The sequence below is a fragment of the Natrix helvetica genome (genome assembly GCF_964273705.1).
Source record: "Natrix helvetica genome assembly, chromosome: 7".
Classification (NCBI taxonomy): Eukaryota; Metazoa; Chordata; class Lepidosauria; order Squamata; family Natricidae; genus Natrix; species Natrix helvetica.
This window is the reverse complement of record NC_138558.1, coordinates 53,024,562-53,042,301: the sequence shown is the minus strand read 5'-3', so window position 1 is coordinate 53,042,301 and position 17,740 is coordinate 53,024,562. Positions and strand designations below refer to the sequence as shown.

Sequence of the window (17,740 nt, the reverse complement as noted above, 5' to 3'; positions counted from 1 at the left end):
CTGGCATCCTGCCATAAATCACAAGGAGAAAGGGGGGGGAAGGAACTTAGGGAAGTAATGATTAGGCATGGGAAAGGGAAGACAAATGGGAGTGGGGAGATAAGATGTCAAACCAGAATAAGCCAGCTGCCATGGATTCCTGGGCAGGGAACAGAATGCAAAACTACAGCGAGAGGTGACAAGCATCAAAGTGGTTCCCAAAACATCAAAAACAAATACTATTGGACACTGGTGAACTGATCAAGGGGGGAGGGCCAGGAAAAGGGGAAAAGTGTAGCCTTTGCATGGGAATACTCAGATCTAGCTTTACTTTCGCTGCAACCGCTTAACTTCAGTAAAAGAACCTATCACTTCAACCAAATGGAGTTGAGGGTTTTTCTTTCCTAAATGTCTATGTTGGGGCAGGTCTGACATAATGCTAGATCTGCAATAATGGTGAACCTGGAGACACAGCTCTACCATGGGGACCATGCATAGAATGTCGGCGCAAAAGAATGATCAGGAGGAGATGGAAGCTTGGGGGCAGACCACATCAAAACCCCTAAGGAGTCCACCCCAAGTAGCTAGGGCAGGCAGAGGGCTGCAATGACCAGTCAAAATCCTGATGGTCACTGGCGGTCAGAAGGGCGATTGGGAGGAGAGACCCTCTAGAGCATGGTCAGTGTCACGTTGCCGTCATGTGATGTATCATGACATTTTTCCTTCCCGGAGCTGGGGTGGGCATGGCCTTTGTGTGACCCATCCGGCCCCTGGGCTGCCAATTTCACATTTCTGCTCTAGAGTAACCTTCACTTGGGGGACCACAGGAAGTTGCTGGAGGGAACCCCAGAAGATGAGGACGAAGTGGCACAGGGCGAACCAGACCATGACAGCATGTTCAATGAATAGGCTATTGAATTCCTGAAGGGCGCCTTCAACAACCTGCAAGCACATGAAGTTTTAGCTCAGTTGGCACCGCCACCTGTTGAACCGGGGCAGGGACAGGCAGACGGTGCAGCTACACCCACCACTGTGGTTGCTATAGTGCCTACTCCCTAACATCAGCTCCAACACAGCAGCTGGCACCATCTCTGATGACCCAGTCACTGCCATGGGCATGGACCACCCCACCAAGGAGGAGAGAGTGCAGACCACAGGCTTTGGGGATGAGATTCAATGGAGACACAAAGCATTTGGTGTTCTTAACCCAAGTGTGAACCGACATGCAGGAGTTTGTGGGTGACCTACTGATTGAAGGGGCCATGGTATGAAGCATGTCCCTAGCACTGTTGCCCTCTACAATAATGTTGCCCTGAAGTTGCACAACTTCAATCGGTTCACGGCAGCCCTCCAGAAGAGAGTCAAAGACCCCCTCACTGATTGGAAGACCAGGACAAGAATTAAGATAAACCAAGGTCAGCAACCTGTGGCTGCCTACAACCAATCTGTAGCTTGGCATGCAGATTAGCTGATTGGCTGCAAGATACACTGATAGAGTCTTTCCAAGACAAGCTGAATGATGATGTCTATAATACTTGCATTTCTAGAGGTGTCCCACACACCCTATGAGTGGTATGTCATCACCAAAGAATCTGAAATCAACCTAGACCGATCCCACAATTGCTCCAACTGCAGAAGTCCCTCCTGGCAGAGAGAGGAAGAAACCCCAAAACCAGGGAGGTGGGCTTAAAGCCCACACCACCACTCCACTGGATGCTTCAAATGCAGAAAAGAGTATCCGATTGCTGAGCATCACACCCAATGCAAAAGGCCACTTCCGGACCCACAAAGAAAATGGGAAAAGCAACCCCGAGGATTCAGGAGACAGCCCTAGAAGGAATGGAGGTTGTTGAGTGCACTTAATCACCTGGTGATGTTGTGAGAACTCTTAACAGCATCACCCAGGAGCCCAGTGGGGAGCAACACTGACACAGATGATGACCACCTTGGTAAGTCACCCTGTGATATCCGTGATGATCGTTATAGAACTGATGGTGCCTTCTTCAGTGAGTAGAGAGAACCTGGTTGCCCTCCTAGACTTGGGCTACACCAGATGCCTGGTCAACCCTGGCTTAGTCAAGAAACCTGGTCTGCAATTAAGGGAACTTAAAATACCCCTGGCTTTCTGCCAGTTGGATGGATTAATAGCAGGAGGGGGTCCCATGATACTTGTCACTGAACTGATAGATGAGGATGGAGCCCCATGAAGAAACCCTAAGCTTTATTATGCCCCATGCATGGAGAGACCCCTTGTATTAGGACTGCCATGGCTCCTGAAATGGAACACCTATGTAAATTGGAGGAGGAGGAGGATATTAAAGATTCACAAAGACATCTGAGGGAGACTCTAAAAGAAAACTGGTGAAACTCAGCCTCAGAATCAGAATAGAGCGGGAAGGTTTTCTAGTCCAGCCCACTGCTCAAGCAGGAGATCCCATACCATTTCAAACAAATTATTGTCCAGTCTCTCCTTAAAAATCTCCAGTGATGAAGCAACCCACATCTGAAGGAAAGCTGTTCCACTGGTTAATTGTCCTGTTAGGAAGTTTCTTCTCACACCAGTAGACAGGAATGCAAAGAGAGAAAGATGGGCTAAACACAGGAGTGCCCCAAAAGAGACCTCCGAATCCTCATGTGAAAGGGAAGACGAAAGGGAGGGGGAGACAAGCTGACAAGAACCAGAGGTGTCAAATCGGAATAAGCCAGCCGCCAAGGATACCTGGACTGGGAACAGAATGCAAAACTACATTGAGAGGTGCCAAGCATCAAAGCATTTCCCAAAACATCAAAAAGGAATACTATTGGACACTGGTGAATTGGTCAAGGGGGGCGAGCCAGGGAAAGGGGAGAAGTGTAACCTTTGCGTAGGAATACTCAGATCTAGCTTTACTTTCACTGCAACCACTTAACTTTAGTAAAAGAACCTTTTATTTCAACCAAATAGAGTTGAGGGTTTTTCTTTCCTGAAAGTCTAAGTCAGAGCAAGTCTGATAACTACATTGCAACACTTAAAACAATGTCTCAAGTTACTTTTGAAACAATTAAACCAAGTTTGTAAACACACTGAGATTTTGCTGCAACATGGTATATTTCATAAATCACAAACTACCCAAGACAGTTGTGTGGTTGGACTTCATTGTCTTATCGTATGTACCCTGCAGATTTGGTGTCACGCAACCTTCACCTTTTCCCAAAATTTAAGGAATGTTTATAATGTTGACACAAATGAAAAATGGAAAAGACTTCAGAAGACAGATATTGAATCCTGTTCTCATCTACTTTCCTAACTGAAGTGACAAATCCTGGTGTTGCTCTCATTTTTTTCCATTATAATAATAATAATAATAATAAATTTGGATTTATTAGCCGCTCCCTTTCCAAGTAGGACTCGGGGCGGCGTACAATGGAGCATATAACATGAAACATATATAACAACACCAAACGTACATACATACACAACACACATACATACACGGAGGAGGAAGCAAATTACATCAATAGACAGTTAAAAATCTGCTTTAAAATACCCCAATTGTAAAAACCCAATAAAATTAATATTTAAGAACAATTTAAAAACAGTTTGGAGGAATGGGAAAATTACGATTGCGATTGAGCCAGGCCGGATAATTGAAAGAGGTGGGTCTTCAGCTGTACACGGAAGGAGCGGAGATCGGAAATCATCCTGATGTCACGGGGGAGGTCATTCCATAGGGCTGGGCCCATCACAGAGAAGGCTCTGCTCCTGGGTGTCGCCCCCCGGCACTGTTTGGCGGACGGCACCCGGAGAAGTCCCTCTCTGTGTGAGCGAATTGGTCGTAGGGATGTGTGGGGCAGGATGCGATCCTGCATATAACTAGGCCCTGTGCCATGGAGCGCTTTAAAGATCATAATCAAAACCTTGAAACGCACTCGGTAGACCACAGGCAGCCAGTGCAGCTCGCGCAGGAGAGGTGTTACAGGGGAGTATCTAGTCCTCCCCATAATCACCCGCGCGGCCGCGTTCTGGACCAATTGTAGTCTCCGAGTGCATCTCAAGGGAAGCCCCATGTAGAGAGCATTGCAGTAATCCAGGCGAGACGTCACTAGCGCATGGGTGACTGTGCGTAGGGCATCCCGGTCCAATAAGGGGCGCAATTGGCGCATCAGGCGAACCTGATGGAACGCCCCCCTTGCCACGGCTGTTACATGGTTATCCATGGACAGCCGGGTATCCAGGAGGACGCCCAAATTGCGCACCTGTTCCATGGGGGCTAGTTGGACGCCCCCGATGGCCAGAGATGGAAGCACCTGGTTGAACCGGGAGGCCGGAAGCCACAGCCACTCCGTCTTGGAAGGGTTGAGTTTTAGTCGGTTGCCATCCATCCAGACCCGTACGGCCTCCAGACACCGGGACATTATGAAAATTGACTTCAAATATTATTACTAAAATGTGAGGTTTATGTTACATTTCAAAAATGGTAGGAATCTAAACTGTAGCATTTCCAGTACCTTTTCAGAAAGCAAACATATTTTATATAGAGAAGCCAGAAATCACATTTGTAATGTAGTTTATTTAGCTATTTGGCTTACCAAGGCAAATGCTACTCCAATTGAAAATGATTCTTGGTAGCTTATTCTTGATGTTCTGCATCAAAAAGAATTGCAGAAAACCCTCAGAATTTCAAATGCAGATTTAACATTTCCAAAAAATTTTATAAATACAGGCTTGAGAAGATATTAAAAGAAAAAATCATGGAATGGCGGCCAAACCACTTGACACGTTGGAACAGATATTGTACCTCTGCACTCCGGCAGTTTTTGCCTCTGTTGGAGAAACATCAAGGCAAAGAGATAGAAGACGATCATCAGGCAGAATTACAAAAACAACTTGGAGACTACAAGGTATGGATAAAAATTTTTATTCCTGAAAAGCATTTTAGATACTTGATAGCTGTGATGCGGCAACCACAATGAGGCTATAGAGAAGTGTTTTTCAAACTTAGCAACCTTAAGATGTGCAGGTTGCAAAGTGTGCTGGCTGGGGTATTTTGGGAAATGAAGTCCACACATTTTGAAGTTGCCAAGTTTGAAAAATACGGCCCTAGAGGTGTTCAGGAAAAAAAAACTCCCCCCCCCCAACTTATGGGAAGATATTCCCCATTTAAAAGGATTTACTTTCTTAGATTTGGTTTAACTTTCATCTTAGCTTCTATTGGAAGAAAAGTATTGCTTTAGACAGCTCGCTTTAACTGCTTTAACTGATAAAAGGGAAGTACCAAGTCAGCTTTGATTTAGCACATTCTGTTCTAAATCTATCCGTTGGCTTGCCTAACTAGAGCTTATTAAGGGAAAAATAACCCACTACATTCTTGGGCCTGATTACAACCTTCTTTTGCACTATTACTCATATGCATTAAGAAATTGGGTCAGTGGTGGGTTGCAGACGGTACGCCCTGGTACAGGCGTACCAGAGCCTGCCCGGAGCACCGGGTACCATTCCGGTATGATGCTCCAGAGGGCCCGCCCGCCCGAGATCCTTACCTGTCCTTAAAGTCTTTGGCACTTCCGTGCATGTGCATGGTGTCTACAGCGCCTGCGCAATGCTCCGCCGAGCAGCTGGAGCGTCGCAGAGGCTTGCGGAGGCATCGCTGCAAGGTAAGACACATGTGCGTGCTTGCACATGGAGGACACCAGGCCCGGAACCCACCACTGAATCGAGTGTACAATTTAATTCCCCCCCCCCCCCAATGACAAAGTGAGAATGGCAATTTTTTTAAAGAATTTGGATAGTAGTCGGGGGGGGGTATGTATTTTACACAGGAAACGTGGCAGAGAGGAGGGAAGCAGAGTTAACTTTAAATCATAAGTTATACCTGACACAATTCTGCATTGCTATTTTTTAAACTATATTTTGATAGTGGCATCCGCAAATGCAAAACAAGAGATATTGTAAACACTATTGCTGAATCCGGATTTATTGACTTACGTTGATCTTTATTTGACCAAAATTAGAAATGCTGGCAGGGGCATCCACAGAAAGAGCTAAAAAAATTGACACTGATCCCCAACCATGTGATTGAAGACATCCTTTTTACCTTGTTACAATACATAGAAAAGAGATGGAGCTTCATTTGCATGGCTGTGGCCACTATCTTGACATTTTCACTCCCTCTTCAATTGCTGGAAATATAAAAATAGAAGTAATAGAACTAGAAAGGAGGAGGGAGAGGAAAGACTATTTTATTGGCCAAGTGTGTTTGGACATGTGGAATTTGTCTCTGGTGCATAAGCTCTCAGTGTACATACAAACAAAGCAATATAAACATGATATCAGTAAGAGAAGGTAGTAGAAAAGATAATAATATTTAATAATTATAAGAGCTGAGGTGGCGCAGTGGTTAGACTTCAGGCTACTTCAACTGACTGCTAGCTGCAGTTCGGCAGTTCAAATTTCACCGGCTCAAGGTTGACTCAGCCTTCCATCCTTCTGAGATCGGTGAAATGAGGACCCAAATTGTTGGGATCAATATGTTGACTCTGTAAACCGCTTAGAGAGAGCTGTCAAAACACTATGAAATGGTATATAAGTCTGAGTGCTAAATGTTATTAGAAGCAGGTATGATAGAAGTGGTGTCATAGATAACCCTTCTCATTCTTTCCCTCCTTGCAGATCTCCGGATTTCCCATCCACTTGCCATTTTCAGATGTTGCATCTATTGTTGAAGCTGCATATAGTACGGGAGTTCATAAAACTGAAATTCCAAACACAGAATTTGCACTAGCTGTGTATGTTCATGCTTACCCCAAACACATTCTTTCTGTGTGGATTTATGTGGCTTCATTAGTTTGTAATCGATAGGACTCTACAGAAACAGATTGGCTTCCATCGTTTCCACAGATTCCAATAGTTGCGGCTGTTCAAGAAATTTCCTGCCTGAAGCCATAGTACAGTTGTGCACAGAAACATCTTTGTGGTGGCATCCCAGGGGTTTTGGTGCCAAAGTCCAAGGGCTACTAACACTATTAAGGAGCCTGGCAAGAATGAGCAACCAGACGTTGAAAGCCATTGGTACTGCATGTGCTCAGTCAATCTTACCCTTCTGTATTTCCTGTCGCATCAAAGCAGGAACACCCTCATCTCAAGACTTCAGTACTTTTGCCTTCAAACTTCAGATGACTCATTAAACTCAATGCCCAGGGACTGTGGTGGTGAAAAGGAAAGGTAGCTCTTGACCCAGCCTCAGCCATGGAAACTTCATGACTAAGGGCAAGATGGTCTTCCCCAGCTCAGCTTACCTTATTTAATGGAGGCTGTAGATATAATATGAAGATATCTAGAGGTCTCCTGGAGCTTCTGAAGAAAAAGCAGCACAGAATTCTGAATAATGTAGTTTAGTTTGGTAAATGTGAATTAAGATTACAGAATAATAAAGTCGGAAGGAACTTTGAAGGTCTTCTAATCCACCCTCTGGTCAGGCATGGGATCCTATACCATTCTGGACAAATAGCTGTTCAATCTCTTCTTCAAAACCCACAGTGATGCAGCAGTCACAACCTCTGGAGACCAGAAACTTTATTAAGTTGCAGATGGAATGAGAATTGGTAAAACATGTCCAGTTTTAATGCTGCGGAGGTATATTAGATGCAGGGAAACTTTTTCCATTTTATTTTCAGTTGGTATTATTGAAATGTAAAACATCCCACCCGCAATCAGAGTTCATTAGGTAAGACCCCTTTCAGTTGCTGTAAAGATTGTAAGAGTATAGCAGAAATGGCAACTCGGAAGCCTGGAGATTACTGTCCAAGATGGACAGGGAGGAGAGTTACCAAGGGAAATAGGCATGCCGTAGTTGATTCATATCCACATTTCATTCAGCAACTCAAGGCAGCATAGCTGTACCTGTGCTTATCCTTGAATTTTCCTGATGCAAATTGCTTTATAGTTGTGTAAAATTTTCCATCCTTGGACAGCAAGAAACTCAACTCTTGTTGCCAGGGTTTCTTGATTCTTAGAACTGAATCCTGATCGTTTCTTAGAGATACCATTGTGTCCTCATACAGGTAGGCTCATACAAGTAAACTCTCAATACACAAGACAAATTCTGGGCATCCGTGCAAAAGTCCCCATTCACATTTAGTGAAGGGAAATCATGTGGAGGACTCTTACCAGGACAACCACTGAATTGATTGATCTGAAAACGGAACAGCTTGGAATAGAATGGCAAGACTCTTATGTATTTGAATTGCTGTCTGCAGTCGTTTTACTTGTTAATGCAAAGTATGTAAATATTTCTTGAGAGTTGTTTTTAAACTTAAAGCTTCTGTAAGGGATTTTTTTAAGATACCATATAAATCAAGGTAACTTATTTACAAAATAAAGAAACATTAACATACATTTATTTTCATTCGTGACACAGAACTGTGACAAAAGTAATTTCAGAAAAGTTCTTTCAAAACCTATCCCCTTTTTTGTTGGTGACCATTTGGACAAATTCTGTTTGTTTTTAGGAAAGCCACAGCTCTCATACTGCATGTGACATGAAACCAAGCACTGTATTTTTCAATACAGATAGTCCTTGTTTAGTGACAACAATAGGGACCGGCAGCCTTGTTGCTAAATGAAGCACTGACTAAGTAGAAAATCACAAGATTGTGACTATGCTTTGCCACTCCTCCAACCTTTGGAATGCTCACCCCAGTGCTGGGAAAATTAGGAAGAATGGAATTAATGTTTTTAATTAATTCAATTAATTATTGCAAAGGAAGGGATTACAAGAGAGTAGGCAAACAAACAATGGAGAATATATGTCAGATACCATCTGAATATATGTCATAGCTGCCAGCTATGTAAAATTGTAATCTGTCAGGTGAAGCAATGAGGATAATTCAGCAATACAGGCATATTCTCTTTAAGACTCTGGTGGATTCCACACAAGTCATTTACTGTTTTAGGAGGTGTCTATTTAAGGGAGACCATGAGAGGGGTGTCTCTCCTAGTGTATCTCGTGGTGTGTGTTTCATTTTCTCTCCTTGTGTCCGTAGCTGAATGGTAAGACATTTATCTACCATGTATTTGTATATATGTATATATAAACCACTATTAATTGTCTTAAGGCGCTGTGTTATAATCCTGGTTTGATCTCATAATACGTCACACTGCCAAAACTCTGACAATACACATCAAAAGAAATGCAATGCTGCTGGTTCTTTGTGCAGTGTGATTGGGACTGAAAGCCACAAATATCTGGGTGTATTCGCTATCATGTGCCTGCTTATCCTCTTTTACTCTCTTACTCCCTACATAATCCCTTCCTTTTCAGTCTCTCTACTCTGCAGGGGGGAGAGGTCAGGTACAAGACAATGCACGACTAATGGTAAATATAGGACAGAGACACTGCAAGGGTGGTAAAATATATTCCATGGTTGCAGTTATTTTTTCACCACTTTGCTGTACCAGGCAGTCAGTAAGTGTAAATACATGCCACCCAGCACTAGTAACAAATTATCTTCCACTTTTGTATCTTTCCAGCATGCAAATGGACACAAGAAATTTTTTTCTTAAAGCTGTAGTTTATTTATTACAGTTGCTCTTATCACAGAGAAATTGCTTCTTGGAAAATCCCTTTCAAAATTCAACATCTTTAGTATGTCTACATAGAAGATGTAGGGGATTATGGTTGCTATGCATCTACAGTTAAGCAAATACTTTGAGAAGCCCACAAGATGATGTGGCAACAATAGTCACGGGCCTGCTGTAAATGTAGCTTTAACAGACCAACAAACTCTGATGCTGATGGGAATGTTTCATTTACTGTTCCTCAAGCCTAAAATGTGAAATCAGTACTAAAAGACCGGAAAAAAACCTCTCTAATTCAGGAAGAACAACTCTGGGATAAGAAGGTTATGGGGAAAATAACTACTTAACAATATATGTTACCCAAATGTGTTTCACATTCACTGATTTATATATAAGCATGTAAATTTTTTTACGGACTTAGCACAAATAGAGGGGAAAACCCCAAAATTTAAGTGCCAAATATCAAGGTAAGGGTGTCTAAATGATTTAATGATTCCTTTTCACAGCACAACAAAATTTAACCTCTCACCTTTTAAATCAGTATGGATCACTGAAAAATTATAAAACCCTATACAGGTTGTTTACAAGTTTCTGAATTACAGAGCAAAAACAATCCACAAATCACACTTCTAAAGAAAACAGTCAAGAACAAGATGTAAAGTGCATGGGAGGAAGCCTGTGGAACTAAATGAAGTAGACAGAAATGTGAAGAGATGGATCATTCACCAGAGCGGCAGCAGGCTCGGAAACCACACTGCAAGTTCTGGCATCCGCTGGCAGTTTCAGCGTGAGGACCTGCGCAAAGACAGAACAAACGTGAAAGGCAGAAAAAGGGACTGGATGCAGTCTGAGCAGAGACTGTTCTAACATAAACGTGTTCCTGTGATTTTCACTAAGGCTTACAAGCTACGCTAGCAAAATCACCCGGAGTAAAAGAGGTCTATTGATGAATGGGGAATGTCAAAATTCAAGCAATAATGGAATACGCAGATTCATCCAATCTAAGTATATTACTCCAAAAAAAATTAAAGGGACATTGTGAACCATTGCTTACTAATGAAACTTTGTTAAGAAAACTGGAGTGCACACTATCAAAAGCTACTTACCTCCATTTGCTAGGACTTTTTCTTTTTTAAAAAACATGCAATCCAGTGCCTGTATTACCCGGCATATAAAAATCACAGGTGTGCCATTGAATTTCAGTCAAAATTCTCTTAATGAAGAACAAGCAACCATGTTAACCCTAGCAGTATATAGATACTTCATCTGTGTATCAATGTACACAATGTCCAATCTTAATGTATCCTTTCTGATTCCTTAAACTATCATCAGTGTGCTAGTACAACGTCATATTGAAGAATTTAGTAAGATTTAAAATCCTAAGTTTTGTTACTGATTTTCCATATGTTTTGTCTGTAGTAGAATGCTGAAAGAAGTAATTTCAATACAATCAGATTACCAGTGAAACATTGTAATTGGGTTAAAATATGACATTTTTAGCAAGAAAATCCATGTTGTCATTTCATTCTTTTTTCAATGTTTGCTTCCTCCCCTCAAACTAATTCAATCAAACTTAGCAAAGAGCAACAACTGAAATGGGTGGTGGGCTAGGAGGAAAAGAGTTCACAAGCTCCAATATGTAAAGTCAGAATAATACAGCTGAATCGTTCCTTAACTAACATTCATTCAATGTCAGTTGCTGTCAATACAAACATTAAAGAGTAGCTGTGTTAGGATATTAGGATAAAAACAGCATCATATAAAATTTTAAACTACTTCAAATATCAGAAAAACTGAAGTAATAAACCAATCCTAACATCGCCATTATGAAATTTTAATTACTTTTTTAAAAAAACCAAATTTAGGGCAGTAGTATTTGACTCAAATGTTCTGAAGGTGCTTTCCACTCTGCAAAAAAGGAGGTTGAGAACCAGCTTATGATTTGCTTTTCTTCTTAAATTTCAACTGAATCATTGCAAGTATCTAGTTCTCAAGGTTTATTATTTCCTTTTGTAGAAGTCTTTTAAGAGTTTTAAGATTAGACTCTCTTCCCTTTTCTCTGAGAAGCTTTCATAAATGTTACATAGGAAGTGTTTTTTAGAATGTGTATCTCAAAATGCAAGGCTAAGAGATGAAATTTCCTCACAACAATTAAAAAAAATAAAGCTGGTCCTTTTCCACTTCCTATTATAAAACCAAAGGGATGTAATCAAACATTACTTTGTCAGTTTCAACCAGAAAATCATCAGCAGCAGAAATATACTTCAGTGTGATCTTGGATATTCCTCACTAGTATTATGAATTCTGGTTGCATAGAACATTTAAGTCCTCAGATATTTAAGTACTCAGAAAATTTAAGTCCTCATGGCCTCAGTTTCCTCCTGTAAGCAGTTAACAGTAGACCCACCCAGTATATTCACATTTCTATACTTCAAGTAAAAATAAAATGCTGCATATTATGGAATTCCTCACTATGGAAAGAGAAAATGAAAGCAGCATGAGATGTTATTTTTGAAACATGTAATTTACAACCATTGAGAAATACATCATTTTTAAAATCTATTCTGAAATACTCTTGAAGAGCAACATTTCTCATGTGCGAATTTCACTTTCATGAGGTATAAAAAGTGGTAAGTCAGGCACTTGCTAAAGATAACCATTATACAGGAGAATTTCTGCCAAGACGATTCCCAAAATGATTTTTGGTCTGTAAGTTCAGATATTGATTCAGTCTTAAGATGATTTCAATTCTGATCAAGAATGCCATTTTTAAATGTATTTTTGCACTGGAAACAAAATTGGTAGTTAGAATATTATTACTAAGATACCTGGTACTAAATTAGTTAATCTTTGAAAGCACTCAAAATTAAAATATTGAGATTTCAAGTCATAAAAACGTCAAAACAAGATTACATGTAACTTCTAATCTTTTTACAAACATGTATGCCAGAATAAGAGCAAGCCCAAAAAATAGAGATTTCTTTTTTATAAATAGATACGCCATTTGACTGAAACTAAATTCTTTAATACTCACAACTATGATTCCTTAAGAAAACAGCATAAACTTAAAATAAAATTTAAAGCTATTACCAAATGTTTGTACGGTGTATTGGAGGTCTATGTAAAGAAAAAGATTTTGAAATATGAACAAACATTTCATTTAAAAGACATTACCGTTTATGTTGTCACAGTAGTAAAAGTGTTCATGATTTAGAGATGGGCATACTGAGACCAAATCTTGCAGACCTGCACTGGTTACTGTCAGACAGCCAGAGAGATTGAGGTGTTCTAGATAAGGTAGCCCACCTCTAAGAGCCAGCATCCTAGGAGTAGAAAACAAAACGCAGTTAACCCCATGTCAAGAATTTTTCTTATCCAAACTGCAAACTGTTGGCCACCCAAAGCGGTCTTTCCCCATATGCTCTGGCTGTCAGAAATTCAACTGAGGAATGCTGGGAGGAATATGCAATTGTCCTGCCAAACCATTGCACTCATAAATAGCAACAGTTCATGGGAGATCACAATTCATCGCTTAAAGCTAATGATCTACAGGAGGTAAAAGTGGCAACAGATTTTGGAGTGAGGGTGGTGGGAGTAAAAACAAAATAATTCTAAGCAGTAGTTCCATTTAAAGACTCTAACCTGCATACATGATTGACCTCAAAACCTACCAAGAACAGTCCAATATTTGAGATCTATGTAGAGTTTAGTATTATTTCAAAAATAATAGCTAACAAAGGCTTTCAAATCCTCCAAGAAATTGTTCTAATTATTCTCAGCTAAACAATTTAAAAACTGCTTGGGAAACATCTGTATTCCATCTGATTTGCGTAACTTGCCAGCTTTTATCTTTATTACAATAGTGATTGTAAAACTGACTCTAGGGGACGGTGCTCATCTCTGAAAGTGAGGTAGCCCACGCATGGTCTGTAGACATTTCTGTGATCATATGGCCAGCATGACTATTCGCTGAGGCACATGGAACACTATTGCCTTCCCACCGAAGTGGTAACTATCTACTCGCATTTGCATGGTAGGAGGGCAACAGCTGGGGCAAGTAATGGGAGCTCACCCCATCACATGGCACTCGGGTCTCGAACCTGGGCTGTCAGCTTTCTAGCTTACAAGCTCAGCATCTTTAACCACTGAGCCATCGCGCTCCTAGATATATAACATAGTAGTATCATATTTTATAATATTATATCCTATTTTTAATTAATATGCCAATATCATCAAAACCTAAACAATAATTGATGAGTCAGCTGCAGTCCTGATTCCTAGTACCATTGTCTCTACAGTACTTTGTCCTACATTCCAGTCAATCTGTGAGCATCTATATTTCATTTATACATTAGGACTGTTGCTAGCTAATTGTTGCTAAGCAAAAAGCAGGCACCCCATGATATGCAGAGAGATACACCTCCACCCCAATGTTAAGGGTGCCTTGAGTTACACTGGTCCTACCCACTGCGTCTTGATTATCTCTATGAAGTCTAGAAAACCCTTTCTAATATCTACTTTGAAACTTGAAGGATAATGTTGGCAGAATGTGGTGACCTAGGATCATCTTTGCTGATTTAGGTATCATCAAAGTAAGTCAGCATTAAAAAGCCTTTGATATTAATTGTGGACCATGCAAAAGCATCATCTAAAACCTGATTTTCCTCTTGAACTCATCATCCTCGTAATCCTGAGCTGCTATTTCTAGACTACTTTATGTCTCACTGCTGAATCAGAACTCAGCAAATTTCTTCCACCATATTGCTATATCTGGTGTTCCTTAGTCTTCCTATTACCATTCTAATTATGGGGAATTATATGCTTTTGTTGTAGGTTCACGTTTCTAGATTCCGTGATGAATCTGTCAGAACTACCCAGTGGGTTTGCTCAGGATATCAGAAGAGTTATTCTAAGTGTTATGCCCATTGCCTAATCTATCCAAACAAAGGCAGGAGAAGTTGCTGCAATGCCTGGTTCAATGGAAAGCTGAGCTAACTGCATCTTCTCTGCTAGAAGAGAGGTATCAAACTCATGGCATCACGGTGTCACGTGATGTATCGGGACTTCCCCCCCCCCTTCGCTAAGCTGGGGGTGGGCGTGGCCAGTGCATGACTCTTCCTGCCCGAGTTTGACACCCTTGATCAAGAAGTTCCCATGGCTCCTGGCTTTCGGCTCAAATGATCCTGGGCTGTACGTTCTTGGCCTTCAAGATGGAAGCAAGAAAAAAATAGAATATCTTCCTAGAATGTAGAATTAGACATTGAGGGGGGAGGTTTCCTAAAAGGATAGGAAGTTTTCAGCCCTACCTTCTGGCAGAAGATATAGAGGAAAATCTTACTCATATCTGAAGAAAAATCATAACTATTATTGGGAATGAAAGTAAATATAAGTGCCCCAGGATAATGTTGCAGGATCAAATCTATCAGTCACCATGACCAAAGGTTTATTCTTCCAAGTTTTCAGGCTCATGCTGGAACCCATCATCAGGAAAACTCTCTCTCTCTCTCTCCCCAGACTAAGTGCACTGGGCCTGTTCTATTCACTATATTTATATGGTTCCTGGTTGTGTGTAACTTTTAGATTAATTAGATTAACAGAGTTGGAAGGGACCTTGTACTCCGATCCCCTGCCCAAGCAGGAGACCCTACACCACTTCCGACAAATCGCAGTCCAATCTCTTCCTGAAAGCCTCCAGTGATGAAACTGTTCAATTGGTTGATTGTTCTCACTGTCAGAAAATTTCTAATTTCTAGGTTGAATCTCTCCTTGATCAGTTTACATCCATTATGATGTAAAACTATTTAACACCACCGATAATGCTGCTACCCTACAAAGCGACCTTGATTATGTGTCAGAATGGTTGCGCAATTGGCAACTCTAAATCTCATCTAACAAATGCTCTGTCCAACACATTGGCAACAAAGATTAAAATACCAAATACAAGCTGGGCAGATATGACCTCATAGACGACCCTCACTCTGTAAAGGACCTAGAAGTGCTCATCTCAAACAATCTAAGCCCCAGAGCTCACTGTAACAGCATTGCCAAAAAGGCATTAAGAGTTGTTAACCTAATTTTGTGAAGCTTCTTCTCCGGTAACATTGTACTGCTAACTAGGGCATACAAAACCTTTGCCAGACCAATTCTTGAATACAGCTCATCTGCCTGGAATCCATACTGAATATCGGACATTAATACGATCGACCGAGTCCAGAGGTATTTCATGAGTACTCCACTCCTCTGCTCGCAATATAATTCCTTATGCCACCAGGCTCAAAATTTTGTGCTTGGACAACCTGTGACGCCACCTACGGTCTGACCGTACACAATAGTGTCTGATAGTACACAAAGTTGTCTGCTACAGCATCCCACTGTCAACGATTACTTCAGCTTCAACCTCCATAATACTCAGGCAAACAATAGATACAAACTCAAGTAAACTGCTCCAAACTAGATTGCAGAAAATATGACTTCAGCAACAGAATGGTCAATGCCTGGAATGCTCTACTTAACTCAGCTGTTACATCCTCAAATCCCCATAGCTTCAATCTTAAAGACCTCACCCAATTCCTAAGAGGTCCATAAAGGGGGTGTGCATAAACGCACCAGTGTGCCTTCTGTCCATGTCCTACTGTCTCCATTTATTTGTACTCATTTCCCTTGTTCAAGTCCACTTATACCTGTTATCTTTTACATGTTTGACAAACTAAATAAAATAAAAATAATTATTACTTGTCTGGCTTTGGAAAATAGCTTGACCCATTCCTCTCTGTGGCAGCCCCTCAAATATTGCAACACAGCTATAATGTCTCCCCTTCTCTTCACTAGACTAGCCATGCCCAGTTCCTGTAACCATTCTTCATATGTTTTAGTCTCCAGTCCCCTAATCATCCTGGTTGCTCTTCTCTGCACTTTTTCTAGAGGAGTGGTTATTTTAATTGTTAATTAGGGTATTGATGGCTGGCTATTAAAGTCCTTAATTGTTTCCTTGTGCCACCATGCCCTTGGCTCCTAAGTACCTAATAGACTGGTAGTAAATCAGCAGTCCTATTGACTTACGAAGGGCCATTTCCCAGGCTTCAATCATATCTCTGGCTAGTTTTCTCCCTGCTTGGCCAACAATCACAGTAGCTGCAAAATTTAATGCATGTCCTTGTTCATTGCAATGTATGGCTACCAATGCGTTTGGGTCGCCTTCAATAACCTGTTCTGGATTCTCTTAATGGGGAAAAAACCATCACTGCTATTCATTGCTTCATTGCTATTAGTCAACTCAGTTGTGTGAGAAATAGAAATACCAAAGAAAGGACTAGTGACATGTATTTGTGCTCTGGCTTTTTCCAAACAACTACAGTGATCTCTTGCAACAGATTACTTACCTGAGACCATTATCTGTTATCTGGTAACATCCTGACAAACTGAGGAATTGAAGAACTCGGGCTGTCTTTTGGTCCGATTTTGCACTCTTGAGGTGTGCCAAGTCTTTCCCCTCTATCTGCCTATTAGTCCTTGGTGCGTGGTTAAGTAGCACAGGGGAAGGCGGGAGTGCCTGGAAAGTTTTTAATGCTGACCCAGCACAACAAAAGGAGTGGCCACAGTAAGTCAGGGCCGCAGAAGCACAAGGCTGCTGCTCCTGCCAACAGAAACTAGTCCTTAATCCAAAAATGTCTTTATTGCAGCAGGATGCAGAGCAAGGGAAAGGGGAGGCTGGTTCTATCACGCAATCTCCTTCCAAATTTCTGTGCTTCCACTCTGCAGCATCTTCAATATCAGCCAGATCTTTGGCATCTAACATCCAGATATAAGTAGAGTTGAAACCCTTTGATCTGACTGGTACATTCCAATGGCTTTTGTTTCCTTCTTCCTTAATCACATTCTCATTTGTTACATAGTGCAGGCCACAATCCTTTTTGCTGAACTCCAAGGCAATCTCTTCGTTTTTCCACACAGTTTTTCTTCTCCTGTTTTGAAAACTTTTATGAGATCGTACTTCGTGGGAAGACAAAATCCCTAGAGCTTTAGAAATTTTTCTTACAGCCATATCTGTTATTCTTTCACAACCAGAGAGATCAAGATGCTGGAGACTCTGGCAGCAACCAATCCAAGACCAACTGAAACAAATAATTGTGTGGAATTAACATCATAATGTTTATGCATTTATTTGTAGAGTTTATATTGGCAGCTAATAGTACATTAACAACCCAT

The 17,740-nt window shown here is 41.1% G+C and overlaps 2 protein-coding genes across 4 annotated transcripts in view; one reads left to right on the top strand and one right to left on the bottom strand.

The window, feature by feature from the left end:
* The window catches only part of CC2D2A (coiled-coil and C2 domain containing 2A), a 110,359-nt gene extending 102,006 nt beyond the window's left edge, over window positions 1-8,353 (top strand). For all 3 annotated transcript variants that reach the window (XM_081959386.1, XM_081959387.1, XM_081959385.1), the window contains exons 33-34: window positions 4,683-4,860; window positions 6,629-8,353. In XM_081959386.1, the coding sequence (XP_081815512.1) occupies window positions 4,683-4,860; window positions 6,629-6,817 (367 nt within the window). In that variant the 3' untranslated portion in view covers window positions 6,818-8,353. The remainder of the gene's footprint in view (window positions 1-4,682; window positions 4,861-6,628) is intronic.
* A 1,155-nt stretch (window positions 8,354-9,508) lies between these two features.
* Window positions 9,509-17,740, bottom strand: part of FBXL5 (F-box and leucine rich repeat protein 5) — a 33,262-nt gene continuing 25,030 nt past the window's right edge. The window contains exons 9-11 of the mRNA XM_081959416.1: window positions 16,915-17,646; window positions 12,710-12,858; window positions 9,509-10,330 (exon numbers count right to left, since the gene is read on the bottom strand). Coding sequence (XP_081815542.1) covers window positions 10,254-10,330; window positions 12,710-12,858; window positions 16,915-17,646 — 958 coding nt within the window. The 3' untranslated portion in view covers window positions 9,509-10,253. The remainder of the gene's footprint in view (window positions 10,331-12,709; window positions 12,859-16,914; window positions 17,647-17,740) is intronic.